Consider the following 18094-nt stretch of genomic DNA (forward strand, 5'->3'; position numbering starts at 1 on the left):
ACTGGTGACATTTGACTGCTTCTTTGGATCTGATAGTTTCTCTTCTGAGCCAAGTTCCATTTATTTTAAAGATGCTACACTGAAATAGGACCTTAGTGACATCAAATTAAACTGGCAGTGCATTTGCATAGAAAAAAACATATTAATAAGGAAATTACAACCAACAAAAGGACAGTGTTTGACAACTTTTATGCCATATCTATTAACCAAACACCATTGTCTGTGTGCACCAATATAACACTATTCCTCGTATTGAATGAATGACATCATCTTCCTATTTCCCAATAGCACAGAGAAACATCACACCAAGTTAAATAACATGACCAAATTCGACTGGACTATTCTGCTGAGTGCTCATTAATGACACTATATAAATGGCAGCCCCTAACCCCCGAAGATTACAGCGACCAGGCAAAGGTGGGAGAAATGCCCATTTTAATTTGTCAGTTTGCTTTTTAAAAAAGAATTAATGTAGAACAACTATGTGTCCTTGAATTAAAGGATGTATACTGACCGATAATGGAAGATGCAAATAACATTTTCTAACTACCTCTTGGTCTTTTTTCAGAATCCATTACTTGACAGCTGCTATTTTCCTCTTGGAGCATCATAAAAGGTAAACCAATACAAATAGCTGATTAAAATATTGTAATTATTATGACAAGATGTCCAGCTTATAATATGAACACCTGAGCAGAGTAAAGAGGTAAAAACTAAGCAGTGTTAAGGTGAATACTTTACTCCACAGTGAAGTGCCATCATGGGAGATGGGGAGATGGAGTGTTTCGGCCCGGCGGCCGTTTACCTCCGGAAGCCAGAAAGAGAGAGAATTGAGGCTCAGAACACCCCCTTTGATGCCAAAACGGCGTTCTTTGTGGTAGATGCAGATGAGATGTACCTGAAGGGTACTCTTGTTAGTAAAGAGGGTGGCAAAGCTACCGTCAAAACTCACAGTGGGAAAGTAAGTATCATGGAAATCAAATCTTCAGAGGTTAAATTTCATCAGATAAATAGTGTCCAAAAAAAATATAATCAATGTTCATTACAGACTGTCACAGTAAAAGAAGATGAAATCTTCCCCATGAATCCTCCCAAGTTTGACAAAATTGAGGACATGGCCATGATGACCCACCTCAATGAGCCTGCTGTGCTTTTTAACCTCAAAGAGCGTTACGCAGCATGGATGATCTATGTAAGTTTAAGTAAATCATGTTTTATTCCTGGTATGGGACGGCAGCCCTGAAAACTGGACTCTCTATCTCTGTTTCAGACCTACTCTGGCTTGTTCTGCGTCACTGTCAATCCCTACAAGTGGCTCCCAGTGTACGACGCAGTTGTTGTGGGTGGATACAGAGGCAAAAAGAGGATTGAAGCCCCACCTCACATCTTCTCCATCTCCGACAACGCCTACCAGTTCATGCTCACTGGTAAGTGGACTCTGGAAGTGTCACGAAATGAAAGTCAAGAAGGACTTTGACAAATTAAAAAAATGTACAATAACTACATTATATAAAGTATTAGTGTATAATTTATCTTCTACAAACAGGTGACTGTGCATTGTTAAAGCTACAGTATGTAACTTTTATTAGTTCAAAATCAAATACATTTCAAAGAGTACATGATAAATCCATAATGTTTATACATTACCAGGAATCACTATGATACATCTATAATAATTCTTAGTCATTTTAAAGCTGTTTAATCAGATTTCATGAGAAACTGCATACTTCCTTCATTTGTTTATGTGTGTTTACTTCATATTTGTAAATAAATTAAGGTCAGGCTACTACTAAATGCAGTGGAAGGTGTTCCTTCACAAATAATTTTAAGTTTTATGCTTCAGCTGCTAGAGAGCCAAAAGTTGCCTAATGTAGCCTGTCTAGATGCATAAGCTAATTCAAATATTAGGTTTTAAATTTATATTACTCACTGTTCCAATGATTTTATTATTTGTCTACAAATCTCTTAACAACCAGGCCCCTAAATACCTTTCCGACTTAATTAGCAATCATAATCCATCAAGATCATTCAGATCAAGGGATCATCATCTCTTGGCTGTTCCACGATCTAGCTCAAAACGAAGAGGTAATCGGGCTTTTGCAGTAGTTGGCCCTAAGCTGTGGAAACCCTACCACTACATGTTAAATCAGCCTCCACACTAGCTGAATTCAAATCTTTGCTGAAAACTAAAAAGCGTTTAATGTACCGTAACTTATGTTTTTGTCTTGTTTTGTTTGTTTCTCTTATTTTACTGTACAGCACTTTGGCCAACCAAGGTTGATTTTAAATGTGTTTTATAAATAAAACTTGATTGATTGATTGATTGATTGAAAAAAATAAAGTTCATACAAAAAGCACTAAACCCTAAATTAACTAGCTAGTAAACTATTCTTAACTAAGTTAAATATTTTTTGCTTGCTAATTGGTAAGTGCCTTATAACGACTACTATTTAATAGTCATTTTGCCCTTGTTAATGCAAATAGCATACATTTTGGCACAATTGTGTTTTTTCATTAGAATTTTTACATATCAGCCTTGTTTCCTTTAATACATCTATTTTTCAGTAGGTACCCATGTCCACATTGAAACCCATTAATAATCCAATTTTAAATTTCAGGCCATTTGACTATAAAATGATGCAGTCTTTTAATTCTGTTGGCTAGGCTTCAAAATTTTTTTTTTTTACCAAATGGTTCCATTTTCTCAGGTTTGGCCTATAAATCAAATACTCACTTTTTTATGTTTCTGCTTTTGCTGCATTATAGACCTAATTGGAAAAAATATGCAGATATATATTTGTGTGGGTGTGTTGGTACTGTATGAATGTCACAAAGTGGTTTGTAAGTTTGTTAGAAAAAATAATGTGTGTGTGGGGGGGCATGTTTTTGTGACATATGAGGATACAACTCTGTATAATGACATGGGTATGACACAGGTATTACAAGGAGAGGGTGACTTATGAGGACATAACCCATGTCCCCATTTTTCAAAACACTTATAAATCATACAGAATGAGTTTTTTTGAGAAAGTAAAAATGCAGAAAGTTTCCTGTGAGGGTTAGGGTTAGGTGTAGGGTTGGTGAAGGGCCATAGAATATACAGTTTCTACAGTATAAAAACCATTACACCTATGGGATGAACACACTTTACACAAAAACAAAAGTGTGTGTGTGTGTGTGTGTGTGTGTGTGTGTGTGTGCTTGTGTGTGTGTGCAAAGTTTGTTTAATTATACTGTTCTGCATATCACAAATCCTAGCGCTGTGTTTAGCAGTGCAACTTTTCTGGCATTTAATGGAAAAAGTTTGGTACTGTGCCCAAACAAAATCTTACTAAAAGCTAAAATTTTGGAGACATCAACGTCAAGTTAGAAAATTTTTTTTTTTTTTTTTTTTGATTTACGGCTTTGATTTTCCACAACTTTCAAGAAAACATGTTTAGAGTTCAACATGTTTCATAAAATACTTCTTATAAACTAAAACCTCTTTAAACTTTAGACCTTAACTTCAACAATATTCTGCCATTTGTCTTCTTTAAAATGAAACAAACTCCCAAGCCTTAAAATGTAAAAAAATATTTTTGAAATCGATTATTTTCCTTTAAGGACCACAGTGTAACTTTTTTTAAATAACATGCAAGGGTTAAATATGACCCGTATTATTGCATAAAATGTTTCCGAACCTCTTCTATATGCATTTACATTAAGTATTGAATATTAATAATGTTACAAATATAACCCATTGATGTATTAAAATGTACATATTTTTTTACAAACTTTTTATACCAAAAGTGCTACATTTTTTTTACTCTGTTAATATTCCCTGCTTTATTTTCAGATCGTGAGAACCAGTCTGTCCTGATTACGTGAGTAAATACTCTGCTGAAATTAAGTGATTTACAGTTATATAAATTAATTGAAGATTTATGACTTAATGGTGATCTCATAATAATCTCCAGTGGAGAATCTGGTGCAGGAAAGACTGTGAACACAAAACGTGTCATTCAGTACTTTGCAACTGTTGGTGCGATGTCTGGACCAAAGAAGCCGGAGCCAGTCCCTGGAAAAATGCAGGTTAGTAAACACTTATTCTAGACGTGTTATTGATGAAAGTATTTATACCTACTATCTACTGCCTACAAATACATTAGGGATCACTGGAGGATCAGATCGTGGCAGCAAACCCTCTGCTGGAGGCTTATGGTAATGCCAAGACTGTGAGGAACGACAATTCATCTCGTTTTGTAAGTTGCACCTATGAATCATTACAGCATTGTACAACATCAGTCACATTTTCAAAACTTCCAAACAGTTGAGCTGATTTCTCTGTAGGGTAAATTCATCAGGATTCACTTTGGCACCACTGGAAAACTGGCCTCAGCTGATATTGAAACTTGTGAGTCAATACTGTTTTAAGCCAAATATTTTATCATTTGGTGACTAACAACAACAAATTAATCAATTGAACTCAATTGAACTTTTTCCACCACTTTTACAGATCTGCTAGAAAAGTCAAGAGTGACATTCCAGCTGTCGGCTGAGAGGAGTTACCACATCTTCTACCAGCTCATGACTGGACACAAGCCAGAGCTGCTCGGTGAGAAATCCAGAGGATTGTGTGTTTCAGTTAATTCCTAGTGTAAGAGCACTGTTAACATGCTGCACATCAACTCTTTATAGAGGCCTTGCTCATCACCACCAACCCTTATGACTATCCAATGGTCAGCCAGGGTGAAATCACTGTCAAGAGCATCAATGATGTCGAGGAGTTCATTGCCACAGATGTATGTGGACAACTGCAATATTGTTTTTAGTAGTAGCAGCAGTATTTTCAGATTACAGGCAATATATTTGACATTAAATTAAAAGAAAGAACATCAGCATAAACCGATTACTGCAAGACTTACAATATAAAAGACTCTTCACTTTTGGCTCTATAATAAAAAATGTGATTTATTTGGTCATTGTGAAAACAGACTGCCATTGACATTCTGGGCTTCACTGCTGATGAGAAAATCAGCATCTACAAGCTAACAGGTGCTGTGATGCATCATGGGAACATGAAGTTCAAACAGAAGCAGAGAGAGGAGCAGGCTGAACCTGATGGCACTGAGGGTAAGGTGTTTTATTAGCACTTATTAGCATGCAAACATTGACTTCATTAGCAACAATAATTCATGAATCTGTACGTCCTCAGTGGCCGATAAAATCGCTTACCTCATGGGCCTCAACTCCGCTGACATGCTGAAAGCTCTGTGCTTCCCCAGAGTGAAGGTCGGGAATGAGATGGTGACCAAAGGCCAGACAGTACCACAGGTGATCACTTACCTTCTCAATAGATGAATAAACCTAGAAATGTCCTGCAGACATTCATAAAATACATTCACCATACAGAAAGTAAAGTTTAATATCAATTACACTGATCTTTGAATTTCTCAGGTGAACAACGCAGTCTCTGCACTCTCCAAGTCTGTCTATGAGAAAATGTTCTTGTGGATGGTCATACGAATCAATGAGATGCTGGACACGAAGCAGCCTAGACAGTTCTTCATTGGTGTGCTGGACATCGCTGGATTTGAAATCTTCGATGTGAGCATCAGTCATTAATGTCTCTGTAAGAATCAAGATATAAAAGATTGCAGTAGGCAGTGAGAACTTGCTTTTGTTGAATTATCAGTTCAACAGCTTGGAACAGCTATGCATCAACTTCACAAATGAGAAACTGCAACAGTTCTTCAACCACCATATGTTCGTTCTGGAGCAAGAGGAATACAAGAAAGAAGGCATTGAATGGGAGTTCATTGACTTTGGTATGGACTTGGCTGCCTGCATTGAGCTCATTGAGAAGGTAAGAGGATATTCTGTAAATTAAATTTACTATTCACATTGTGTCTGTACTTGAGATTGTATATTTCTTCAACAGCCAATGGGCATCTTCTCCATCCTTGAAGAGGAGTGCATGTTCCCCAAGGCTACAGACACAAGCTTCAAAAACAAGCTGCATGATCAGCATCTGGGTAAAACTGCTGCCTTCCAGAAGCCCAAGCCTGCCAAAGGTAAGGCCGAGGCCCACTTCTCTCTGGTGCACTACGCCGGCACTGTGGACTACAACATCGTCGGCTGGCTGGACAAGAACAAGGATCCATTGAATGACTCTGTCGTGCAACTTTACCAAAAGTCATCGCTCAAAGTACTGGCCTTCCTGTATGCCGCTCATGGAGCTGCTGAAGGTACAAACCTATGCAGTCCTTGAATTCCTTTGTATTTTAATTATGTACAAGATCAATGCATATACAAAAACTGAGAAAACAATAAGATTATCAGAACGCAACAATCTACATGGCCACAGATTTAAAATATGAAGTAAATAAATGCAAAATAACAATTAGATTTAACAAGATTTAAATATAGATTCAGTGAAGGGGCTTAATGGAAAACAACACAAGATCAAAAAAAAACTTCTGTCATTGTTATAAAACAGCTGAGGGTGGCGGTGGAAAGAAAGGCAAGAAGAAGGGTGGTTCCTTCCAGACGGTGTCTGCACTTTTTAGGGTAAACATAATTCTCTCTTTTAATGAAGGATGTGAATGTCTTCTCTATTAAACACTGGAATAAATGGCATAAACATTTCCACAGGAGAACCTGGGTAAGCTGATGACTAACCTGAGGAGCACTCACCCTCACTTTGTGCGCTGCTTGATTCCTAATGAGTCCAAGACTCCAGGTAAAGTTGATCTCTGAAGACTCAAATGTATGAAAGTTTTGAAAATATCTCTGGAACCTTAAAAACATTTGCATTGCAGGTCTGATGGAGAACTTCCTGGTTATCCACCAGCTCAGGTGTAATGGTGTGTTGGAGGGTATCAGAATCTGCAGGAAGGGTTTCCCCAGCAGAATCCTCTACGGTGACTTCAAGCAGAGGTAAAGACACCTTTTTGCAACATCTTACTTAGAGATGATGCATCACATGATCTTCACCATTTTACATGTTTTATAAGAACAACTCTTCCATGAATGTCCTCTAGATACAAAGTATTAAATGCAAGCGTCATCCCTGAGGGACAGTTTATTGACAACAAAAAGGCTTCAGAGAAACTCTTGGGCTCTATTGATGTTGACCACACCCAATACAAGTTTGGACACACCAAGGTAAGCTACTCCACAAATGCATTACATGGACAAAACAAAATCAATTTCCACAATTCCCTGCTAAATTTGGACTTTATTACAACACAATTAAATTGTAGAGAATTCAATGACTCCAATTGTACTGCAACAGTCTGAGGAAGGATGGCCTTGCACTGGAAGTTAAACATGAAATGCCATTTAAACACAAGAGGTCAGGCATGTGCTGATGAGGTCTGGTTAGCAGTCTGTGTTCAAATTTATCCTGAATCTCTAGGCTTTGTGCTAGTCAAGTTATTCCACAACAGATTTAACAAAACATTTCCATGTGGACCCCATTTTGTGTACTGGACATTATCATGCCTTCCCAAATTATTGCATCAAAAAAGAAATGACAGAATTCTCTTGAATGTCATTCTGTAGTATAACACAGAATATAATATAATTTTCTGACTAGAATTACTGAAACATCCAAATTTGCTGACATATTGGCATCTTCAGCACTACAGCTTATATATTCCAAATTTTATTGTAGGTGTTCTTTAAAGCTGGTCTGTTGGGTGCTCTTGAGGAGATGAGAGATGAGAAACTAGCACTGCTGGTTACCATGACTCAGGCTTTGTGCCGTGGATACGTCATGAGGAAAGAATTTGTCAAAATGATGGAAAGGAGGTACAATAAACTGAGAAAGATATTTGCACTACAACTGTTTGGTACCACAGATTTATAAAGACTGATTTACTGATTACAATTTACACAGAGAATCAATTTATTCCATCCAATACAACATCCGCTCATTCATGAATGTCAAACATTGGCCATGGATGAAGCTCTACTTCAAGATCAAACCTCTTCTGAAGAGTGCAGAGACTGAGAAAGAGATGGTAGCAATGAAGGAGAATTACGAAAAAATGAAGGAGGATCTGGCAAAGGCATTAGCTAAAAAGAAGGAGCTTGAGGAGAAAATGGTGTCACTTCTTCAGGAAAAAAATGACCTTCAGCTGCAAGTAACAGCTGTGAGTATTTCAGCTCTCATTTTTGCCAATAAGCATCCTACAGCTATGAGCATAAGTCATTAAATATATCCATGTGAATGAACAGGAATCTGAAAACCTCTCTGATGCTGAGGAGAGATGTGAAGGGCTCATCAAAAGCAAGATCCAGCTCGAGGCCAAACTCAAAGATACAAACGAGAGACTGGAGGATGAGGAGGAAATCAATGCTGAACTGACTGCCAAGAAGAGGAAACTGGAGGATGAATGCTCCGAGCTGAAGAAAGACATCGATGACCTGGAGCTCACCTTGGCAAAAGTGGAGAAGGAGAAACATGCTACAGAAAATAAGGTCATTATTTTTTATTCTATCTTCATACTGCTGATTGTGATTCAGGTTCTTGAGAATGAAAGCAGTAAACAATGCATCCATCTAGGTGAAAAACCTGACAGAGGAGATGGCCTCTCAGGATGAGAGCATCGCCAAGCTGACCAAAGAGAAGAAAGCCCTCCAAGAGGCACACCAGCAGACTCTTGATGACCTTCAGGCAGAGGAAGACAAAGTCAACACTCTGACTAAAGCTAAGACAAAGCTTGAGCAGCAAGTGGACGATGTAAGATGTTTGACATAAGTCTATGAGTAAGATTATGAATCAGTAAGAAAATAAATGTGTTGCTCTATACCAGATTTTAATTCTAAATCTTCTTTAACAATAGCTTGAGGGCTCACTGGAGCAAGAGAAGAAGCTCCGTATGGACCTTGAGAGAGCCAAGAGAAAGCTTGAGGGTGATCTGAAACTGGCCCAGGAGTCCATAATGGACCTGGAGAATGAAAAACAGCAATCAGATGAGAAGATCAAAAAGTGAGTAGATGTCTGCATAATTACACATTTAACAAAAAGTACGTATTTTGCACATTTTACAAAACACTTTTTTAAAAACAGGAAGGACTTTGAGATAAGTCAGCTTCTCAGCAAGATTGAGGATGAACAGTCTTTAGGAGCACAGCTTCAGAAGAAGATCAAAGAACTTCAGGTAACACTAACCCCAATCTTTCTGATGTGAAATGGTGAGGAAGTTGCATAGCTGTGAAAACCAACCAACATTACAAAGATCACTAAAGAACTCCTTGTCTTTCTTTCTTTAGGCCCGTATCGAGGAGCTGGAAGAGGAAATAGAGGCAGAGCGAGCTGCTCGTGCCAAAGTAGAGAAGCAGAGAGCTGATCTCTCCAGGGAACTTGAAGAGATCAGCGAGAGGCTTGAGGAAGCTGGTGGTGCTACTGCTGCTCAGATTGAGATGAACAAGAAGCGTGAAGCTGAATTCCAGAAGTTGCGTCGTGATCTGGAGGAGTCCACCTTGCAGCATGAAGCTACAGCTGCAGCTCTCCGAAAGAAGCAGGCAGACAGTGTGGCTGAACTCGGAGAACAGATCGACAACCTCCAGCGGGTCAAGCAGAAGCTGGAGAAGGAGAAGAGTGAATACAAGATGGAGATTGATGACCTGACAAGCAACATGGAGGCTGTGGCTAAAGCAAAGGTAATGTCATTAGAGAATCATTAAATATAAAAACATCTTTACAAAATCTGCATATAAACCTGTACATTTTAAGGCTAATTTAGAGAAGATGTGCCGAACCCTGGAAGACCAGCTGAGTGAAATCAAGACCAAGAGTGATGAAAATGTTCGTCAGCTGAATGACATGAATGCACAACGTGCAAGACTTCAGACTGAAAATGGTAATACATATTAAGCTTCAGATGTAAAAAAGTAAAAAAAAATTGCATTAAAAGATTTTGTTATTATATTTTATTTTAATATCTATAACCTGTCTCTAAGGTGAATTTAGCCGTCAACTGGAAGAGAAAGAAGCACTTGTTTCACAGCTAACTAGAGGAAAACAGGCTTATACACAGCAAATTGAGGAACTCAAAAGGCATATTGAGGAAGAAGTCAAGGTAGAGTTACACATTTTATAAACCAAGCCATGCTATAGATGGTCAACGGTTTAAAAACTCAAAATATGCTGCTTTACAGGCCAAGAATGCTCTGGCCCATGCGGTCCAGTCTGCCCGTCATGACTGTGACTTGCTCAGAGAGCAGTATGAGGAGGAGCAGGAGGCCAAAGCTGAACTCCAGCGGGGAATGTCTAAGGCCAACAGTGAGGTGGCTCAATGGAGAACCAAATATGAGACTGATGCAATCCAGCGAACTGAGGAGCTTGAGGAATCCAAGTAAATAACAATGTCTCCAGCACACTACATTTAATTTCACAAATATTAGTAATATTTCATCATTTAATATCACTCTCTTCAGGAAAAAGCTTGCCCAGCGTCTGCAGGATGCCGAAGAATCCATTGAAGCGGTGAACTCCAAGTGTGCCTCACTGGAAAAGACCAAACAGAGACTGCAGGGTGAAGTAGAGGACCTCATGATTGATGTGGAGAGGGCAAATTCATTGGCTGCCAACCTTGACAAGAAGCAGAGAAACTTTGACAAGGTGAGAAAGATGCAGATAATCTTCTAATCTAAACCTGGATCCATAGACTTGGCTAATTAACAATAAGTACCTTTTTCCTAGGTCCTAGCAGAGTGGAAACAGAAGTATGAGGAAAGCCAGGCTGAACTAGAAGGTGCTCAGAAAGAAGCTCGTTCTCTCAGCACTGAGCTGTTCAAAATGAAGAACTCCTACGAAGAAGCTCTTGATCACCTTGAGACACTGAAGAGGGAGAACAAGAATCTGCAACGTAAATTACACTTTTATTCCTTCAGTAAGGATATAAGTACAGAGATCCATTAAAACAAAGTTTTACATTTTGCTTTTTAAAATCCTTTAGAGGAGATTTCTGACCTCACTGAGCAGCTAGGAGAGACTGGAAAGAGCATTCATGAACTGGAAAAGGCAAAGAAGACAGTGGAGTCTGAGAAAGTAGAGATCCAGACTGCACTAGAAGAAGCTGAGGTGACATTCTTTTAGTTCAGTACAAACATTATAATGTCATTTATTTTAATGATATTAAAACACTGAATATGGATTGATTTAAAACCGTTAATTTCCTACATATGCTGTTATTTATGATAGTCATTTTTGTCTTGTAGGGCACCCTGGAGCATGAAGAGTCCAAGATTCTCCGTGTGCAGCTGGAGCTGAACCAGGTGAAGAGTGAGATTGACAGGAAGCTGGCTGAGAAGGATGAGGAGATGGAACAGATCAAGAGGAACAGCCAAAGAGTGATCGACTCCATGCAGAGCACTCTGGACTCTGAGGTCCGGAGCAGGAATGATGCCCTGAGAGTCAAAAAGAAGATGGAGGGAGATCTGAATGAGATGGAGATCCAGCTGAGTCATGCCAACCGCCAGGCTGCTGAGGCCCAGAAACAGCTCAGGAACGTCCAAGGACAACTCAAGGTATCTCTCTGAAGAATGAGGAATTGAAACGCATATTAAATGTATGATAATATTATACATGAATTAACTGAGAATGACCTGCAACTAACAACTAAAGAACATTGCCACAGGATGCCCAACTGCACCTTGATGAAGCTGTCAGAGGACAGGAGGACATGAAGGAGCAGGTGGCCATGGTGGAGCGCAGGAATAACCTGATGCAAGCAGAGATTGAGGAGCTGAGAGCTGCACTGGAGCAAACAGAGAGAGGACGCAAAGTGGCTGAGCAGGAGCTGGTGGATGCCAGCGAGCGTGTGGGACTGCTGCACTCACAAGTACAGAAAAACTATACCCTGAGCAAATTAAGTTTACATGAGAGCAGAGTTTAGTTAAATGTAGACTACATAAACTACCTGCTTAAATCCCACAGAATACAAGTCTTATTAACACCAAGAAGAAGCTTGAGGCTGATCTGGTCCAGGTTCAAGGAGAGGTGGATGATGCAGTCCAGGAGGCCAGAAATGCGGAGGAAAAGGCCAAGAAGGCCATCACTGATGTGAGCGCTAAGATTCTGTTTCTCTATTCTAATTTTAACAGTTATTTGACTTTGTTTATCTGCATTTGGTAACAAAGGGAACCTTCATGGAAGGCATTCCTGTCTATATTGGCTAGTTTATTTGAATTGGCTCATATTTCAGGCTGCCATGATGGCTGAGGAGCTGAAGAAGGAGCAGGACACCAGTGCTCACCTGGAGAGGATGAAGAAGAACCTGGAGGTGACTGTCAAAGACCTGCAGCACCGTCTGGATGAAGCTGAGAGTCTTGCCATGAAGGGTGGAAAGAAACAGCTCCAGAAACTGGAGTCCAGGGTAAATTACAAGCTAAACACGGTCTTAGATGAACTGTCTATGGTACAGATTTGACAGGTGACATCAATCTCTCTCTACTGAAGGTGCGCGAGTTGGAGGCTGAAGTTGAAGCGGAACAGAGACGTGGAGCAGACGCTGTGAAAGGAGTTCGCAAATATGAAAGGAGAGTTAAGGAGCTCACCTACCAGGTAAAACTACACAGGATTTAGAAACTTACATTTCATTATAATTTACATAGGTAAACTAAGACCATCAACAATACTTTTACCCAAAGACTGAGGAAGACAAGAAGAACGTGATCCGACTGCAGGATCTGGTAGACAAGCTGCAGCTGAAAGTGAAGGCTTACAAGCGCCAGGCTGAAGAAGCTGTAAGTTTAATGTCAAATGTCCTAAGTGTGAGGTTTTGATATTTTCTAAACAATACATTTAGTGCCATGAGTGCAATGCACTGAAAGGGGTTGGATATCTGGTGTTATCCTAACAGGAGGAGCAGGCCAACACTCACCTGTCCAGGTACAGGAAGGTGCAGCATGAGCTGGAGGAGGCTCAGGAGCGCGCTGATATCTCTGAGTCCCAGGTCAACAAGCTGAGAGCCAAGAGCCGTGATGCTGGGAAGGTATAGTAAAACAATTTGCAGGGGGGGGGGGGGAATGTTAAATATGATTAATATATTTAAGTTTTGGATCAAAAGCATCACATTGCTTTTAATTTTCTAAATTTAAATGTCTTTTTGGTTACTGAAGAGCAAGGATGAAGAATGAAGATGAGCCATCACACCACATCTACAAGGAAGCATATAATATGACTTACTTGTGCTGTGTCTTACATATGCATTAAATGCAGTTTCTCAAGGCACTCTTGGTTTTTGTCATTTTAGCGAAACTAGTAGATCTTGGAAGTAGGCATGCAATGATTATAGATTTTGTTGGTACAATTATAGTCTGAGGAAAAATCATGGTTCCCTTTCAGTCGGTCACTCTCGACGCCACGTCGAGGACCGACGAATATGGGATATCGCTTCGATAGACCAATCTACTTTGAGTGTAACTAAACGAGCCAATGCACATTGGCATGCAATTATTGCATCCAGCTGCCGCTGATCACTGCGTGAGTATAAGAGAGCAGCAGGTGCAATGCATACCAGCTTTTCGCTTCAAAGCCGAGCGACAGTATCGTTCTGCTTACCTTGAACTGTGTCTACGGTGAACTGCGAGTTCAGCACGCTCTGGGAAGCTTCCTGTGTTGGCGGGACGGCGCTACAGCGGCGGTCGTTCCAGTATCGAGTGGGTTGCACACTTCAGGCTGCACTATCCCCTGTCGTGTGGCAAGCGGCCATCTCCCCTGTGCGCCTCAGCACTGAAAGAGCAATTCCTAAAAGAGCAAATTTTCTCTAAAAGAGCTTCACGGGTGCGTCTTTTTAAAGACGACGGATCGTCCTTTTAAGGATGCCGTTTCACCCGTGCGTTTCTGGGTGCGGTCGTTACCTGGCACCGGGTGATGGTCACGATCGCTGCCTCACGTGTCTGGGCGTCAAGCACGCTGAGGTGGCTTTCGTGGATGCGTCATGTTCCTGTTGCGGGAAGATGACCATCTCGGAGCTGCGAACCAGGCTCCGCTACCTTCAGGGGGGCGGAGTCCCGCTGCCTCTGCCGCGATCTGGGGCTCGTTCTGGCGGACAGACGAGGTCCACTTCCGGTAGTGGCTCGGGCGGTTTGAGGGTCACAGTGGTGGCAAACCCCGCAGGGAACCAACCCTCTGGGGACCACCACTCCTCTTGCACCTCCGATCCAGTGGAGCAACCCACGGAACGCGCTGGGCCCTCTACAAGGAGCGTACCAGTGGTATCCAGTGGGCCTCCCCCCGACCGGATGTCGATCTCAGCATCGGAGGGAGAGCTGTCGGACGAAGATTCGGCTGCGCTGCCGCCCTCTGGGACGGTGGCAAGGCCTGAGTCGGACCCCGAAATGTCAGCTATGCTTTCCCGGGCCGCCGAGAGGGTAGGGCTCGAGTGGAATCCTCCACCGCGTCCCGAGCCCTCGCGGCTGGACGATTGGTTTCTCGGGGTGGCGCGCGCTGGTTCTCAGCGCCCCACTCCAGTGCCTTTCTTTCCGGAAGTGCATGACGAGCTCACCAGGTCGTGGAAGGCACCTTTTACTGCCAGAAACCGGCCAGTGGGCTCCTCCTCCCTCACCACCCTCGATGGCGGTGCAGCGAAGGGGTATTCGGGAATCCCGTCGGTGGAGCGGGCGGGTAGCGATGCAATTGTGTCCTAAGTCCGCCTCCTCCTGGCGTGGAGACCCGGTGCTTCCTTCCCGGGCCTGTAGGCACTCGTCTGGTCTGACCGGCAGTGCCTATGCGGCTTGCGGGGAAGCTGCTTCCGCCTTACACGCTATGGCGTTACTGCAGGTGCACCAGGCTAAGGCACTGAAGGACCTGCACGAGGGGGGTCATGACCCAGAAGTTCTAAAGGAACTCCGAACCGCCACTGACCTCGCGCTCCGAGCGACGAAGGTCACCGCGAGTTCCCTGGGTCGTGCGATGTCCACGCTTGTGGTCCAGGAGCGCCATCTCTGGCTGTGTCTGGCAGACATGAGGGACACCGACAAGGTCCGGTTCCTCAATGCCCCCGTGTCCCAGACCGGCCTATTCGGCGACGCGGTCGAGAGCTTCGCCCAGCAGTTCTCGGCTGCCCGGAAGCAGACTGAGGCGATACGACACATCCTGCCCCGGCGGGCACCTGCTGCCTCCTCCCGTCCGCCGGCCGCAGTGCCCCAGCCTGCACGTCGCCGAGGGCGGCCCCCTGCGTCTGCCCCCGCTCCCGCGCAGCATCAGCAGCAGCCTCCAGCAAAGCAGCGCCGTGGAGCCGGGCGTGGGCGGGCAGCCCCGCCTGTCCAGGCCCCCGCCAAACCTGGCGGTAAACGGAAGAGCAAGCGGCCCTGAGACAGGCGACCCAGAGATGGAGGGATCTGCTCTTCGGGAGATGGTGAACGCACCACTCCCTCCCCCGGAGGAGGGCCGGGTGGAGAATCTTTTGTTTCATTTTTTCCCGCCGTTGGCCTCGCGGCCGACGGTACCCAAATACTCGATAAAAGAGCAATTTCCCTTATCTCTGGGTCACAGGGGGGCACGGAGAGTTGCGGACGGCCAAGCTCCGGACCCCACTCATCCTCCTCCTTCGCCAGATGGCAGCAGCGGGCGGTTCGAGAGCGTCAACAAAGGCCCTACTCACGCACCCTCTGCCAACCCGTGGAACCAGGTGAGCCCTGCACCCCACACTTGCACCACACTCCGGCCTGCTCACAAGCCGCCCGAGTTGGGTCCCTGTGTTCCACCTCGCTGCCCCACTGCGGGTACGGCTGTGGTTCCGCTGGTCCCGCTTGTACGGTTTTTAAGCGCCTGGTCAGCGCTACCCGGCCCGTCTCGCTGGCTTCTGCGGACCATCAGCCTCGGCTATGCGATTCAGTTCGCCCGGCGTCCCCCCAAGTTCCGCGGTGTCCGCTTCACTGCGGTGAAAGCGTCCGATGCCCCTGTCTTGCGGGAAGAGATCGCAGTCCTACTGGCGAAGGACGCGATAGAGCCGGTCCCTCCAGCCGATATGAGGACCGGGTTTTACAGCCCCTACTTCATTGTACCCAAGAAAGGCGGTGGGTTACGGCCGATCTTGGATCTGCGAGTTTTGAATCGGGCTCTCCATCGGCTACCGTTCAAAATGTTGACACAGAAACGCATTTTCGGGTGCGTCCGTCCCCAAGATTGGTTTGCAGCGATCGACCTGAAGGACGCGTACTTTCATGTGTCCATCCTTCCGCGCCACAGACCTTTTCTGCGGTTTGCGTTCGAAGGACGGGCATATCAGTACAAGGTCCTGCCCTTCGGGCTGTCCCTGTCTCCCCGTGTCTTTACGAAGATCACGGAGGCAGCTCTCGTTCCCCTCAGAGAGCAAGGTGTTCGCATACTCAACTACTTAGACGATTGGCTGATACTAGCACAGTCTCGGGATCAGTTGTGCGAGCACAGGGATGTGGTGCTCCGGCACCTGAGCCTGCTGGGCCTTCGGGTCAACTGGGAGAAGAGCAAACTCTCGCCGAGGCAGAGGATCTCTTTTCTTGGTATGGAGTTGGATTCGGTCGAACAGACAGCACGCCTCACAGAGGAACGTGCGCGGTCGGTGCTAGCCTGCTTGAATACGATCAAAGGCAGGACAGCGGTCCCACTGAAATTCTTTCAGAGGCTCCTGGGGCATATGGCGGCCGCGGCAGCACTTACACCGCTCGGCCTATTACATATGAGACCGCTCCAGCACTGGCTTTATGGCCGAGTCCCGAGGTGGGCGTGGAAGCGTGGCAGTCACCGGGTCCAAGTTACACCGGCCTGTCTCCAAACCCTCACCCCGTGGTCAGATCTTGCATTTCTCCGGGCAGGGGTGCCCCTAGAGCAGATCTCCAGGCATGCTGTGGTTTACACGGATGCCTCCACCACCGGCTGGGGGGCCACGTACAACGGGCATGCAGTCTCAGGGGTTTGGACGGGCCCACAGCTGCAGTGGCACATCAATTGCCTAGAGTTGCTAGCAGTACACCTTGCCTTGAACCGTCTCAAAGGTCTCCTACGAGGCAAGCATGTGCTGATCCAAACGGACAATACTGCGACCGTTGCGTACATCAACCGACAAGGTGGTCTGCGCTCCCGTCGCATGTCGCAACTCGCTCGCCACCTCCTCCTTTGGAGTCAGAAGGTTCTGAGGTCACTTCGTGCCGTTCACATTCCAGGCCTGCTCAATCGTACAGCCGACGAGCTGTCTCGAGCAATGCTCCCGGGAGAATGGCGACTCCATCCCCTGACGGTCCAGCTGATTTGGAGACGGTTCGGAGCCGCTCAGGTAGACCTGTTTGCTTCTCCAGAGACCTCTCACTGCCAGTTGTTTTACTCCCTGACCGAGGGTACTCTCGGCTCGGACGCACTGGCACACAGCTGGCCGCGGGACCTACGCAAGTATGCGTTTCCCCCAGTGAGCCTTCTCGCACAGACACTGTGCAAAGTCCGGGAGGACGAGGAGCAAGTCTTGCTTGTAGCGCCATATTGGCCTACTCGGACCTGGTTCCCCGAACTAGTGCTCCTCTCGACAGCCCCTCCTTGGCCGGTTCCTCTGAGGAGGGATTTACTGACTCAGAGACGGGGCACCATTTGGCACCCGCGTCCAGACCTTTGGAAACTCCATGTTTGGTCCCTGGACGGGACGCGGAGGTTCTAGGTGACCTACCCCAAGAGGTAGTGAACACCATTACTTCGGCAAGAGCACCGTCTACGAGACACGCCTATGCCTTGAAGTGGAACCTGTTCGTTGAGTGGTGTTCTTCTCGCCGAGAAGACCCCCGAAGATGCCCGATTGCGGTCGTGCTATCCTTTCTGCAGCAAGGGTTGGAGCGAAGGCTGTCTCCCTCCACCCTCAAAGTCCAGGTTGCCGCTATTGCTGCGTACCATGACCTCGTGAATGAGAAGTCCTTGGGTAAGCATGACCTCATCATCAGGTTCCTTAGAGGGGCCAGGAGGTTAAATCCATCCCGGCCCCCCTGTATACCCTCTTGGGACCTGTCTCTAGTGCTTAAATCACTACAGCAGGGCCCATTCGAGCCTTTGCATTCAGTTGAGCTAAAGTTTCTTTCATTGAAAACTCTGCTCCTGCTTGCACTGGCCTCCATCAAGAGGGTAGGGGACCTGCATGCA

At 44.8% G+C, this 18094-nt stretch overlaps 1 protein-coding gene across 1 annotated transcript; it reads left to right on the forward strand.

Moving 5' to 3' along the window:
* Positions 1–454: 454 nt before the first annotated feature.
* LOC127942565 (myosin heavy chain, fast skeletal muscle) lies at positions 455–13225 on the forward strand. The gene is made up of 40 exons (XM_052538368.1): positions 455–616; positions 749–961; positions 1049–1192; positions 1271–1427; positions 3836–3863; positions 3957–4071; positions 4149–4241; positions 4330–4393; positions 4496–4594; positions 4678–4781; positions 4974–5112; positions 5195–5313; positions 5437–5586; positions 5675–5845; positions 5921–6227; positions 6479–6549; positions 6634–6721; positions 6801–6918; positions 7023–7146; positions 7658–7794; positions 7883–8138; positions 8224–8466; positions 8552–8728; positions 8832–8977; positions 9059–9149; positions 9262–9651; positions 9725–9851; positions 9952–10070; positions 10150–10346; positions 10429–10612; positions 10694–10859; positions 10950–11074; positions 11212–11520; positions 11631–11834; positions 11930–12055; positions 12198–12368; positions 12452–12556; positions 12643–12738; positions 12855–12986; positions 13114–13225. Exons 2-40 carry the CDS (start codon positions 761–763, stop codon positions 13129–13131), a joined length of 5811 nt encoding a protein of 1936 aa, XP_052394328.1. The 5' UTR covers positions 455–616; positions 749–760; the 3' UTR covers positions 13132–13225.
* Positions 13226–18094: the final 4869 nt, after the last annotated feature.

Source organism: Carassius gibelio, chromosome A22 (genome assembly GCF_023724105.1).
Source record: "Carassius gibelio isolate Cgi1373 ecotype wild population from Czech Republic chromosome A22, carGib1.2-hapl.c, whole genome shotgun sequence".
Classification (NCBI taxonomy): Eukaryota; Metazoa; Chordata; class Actinopteri; order Cypriniformes; family Cyprinidae; genus Carassius; species Carassius gibelio.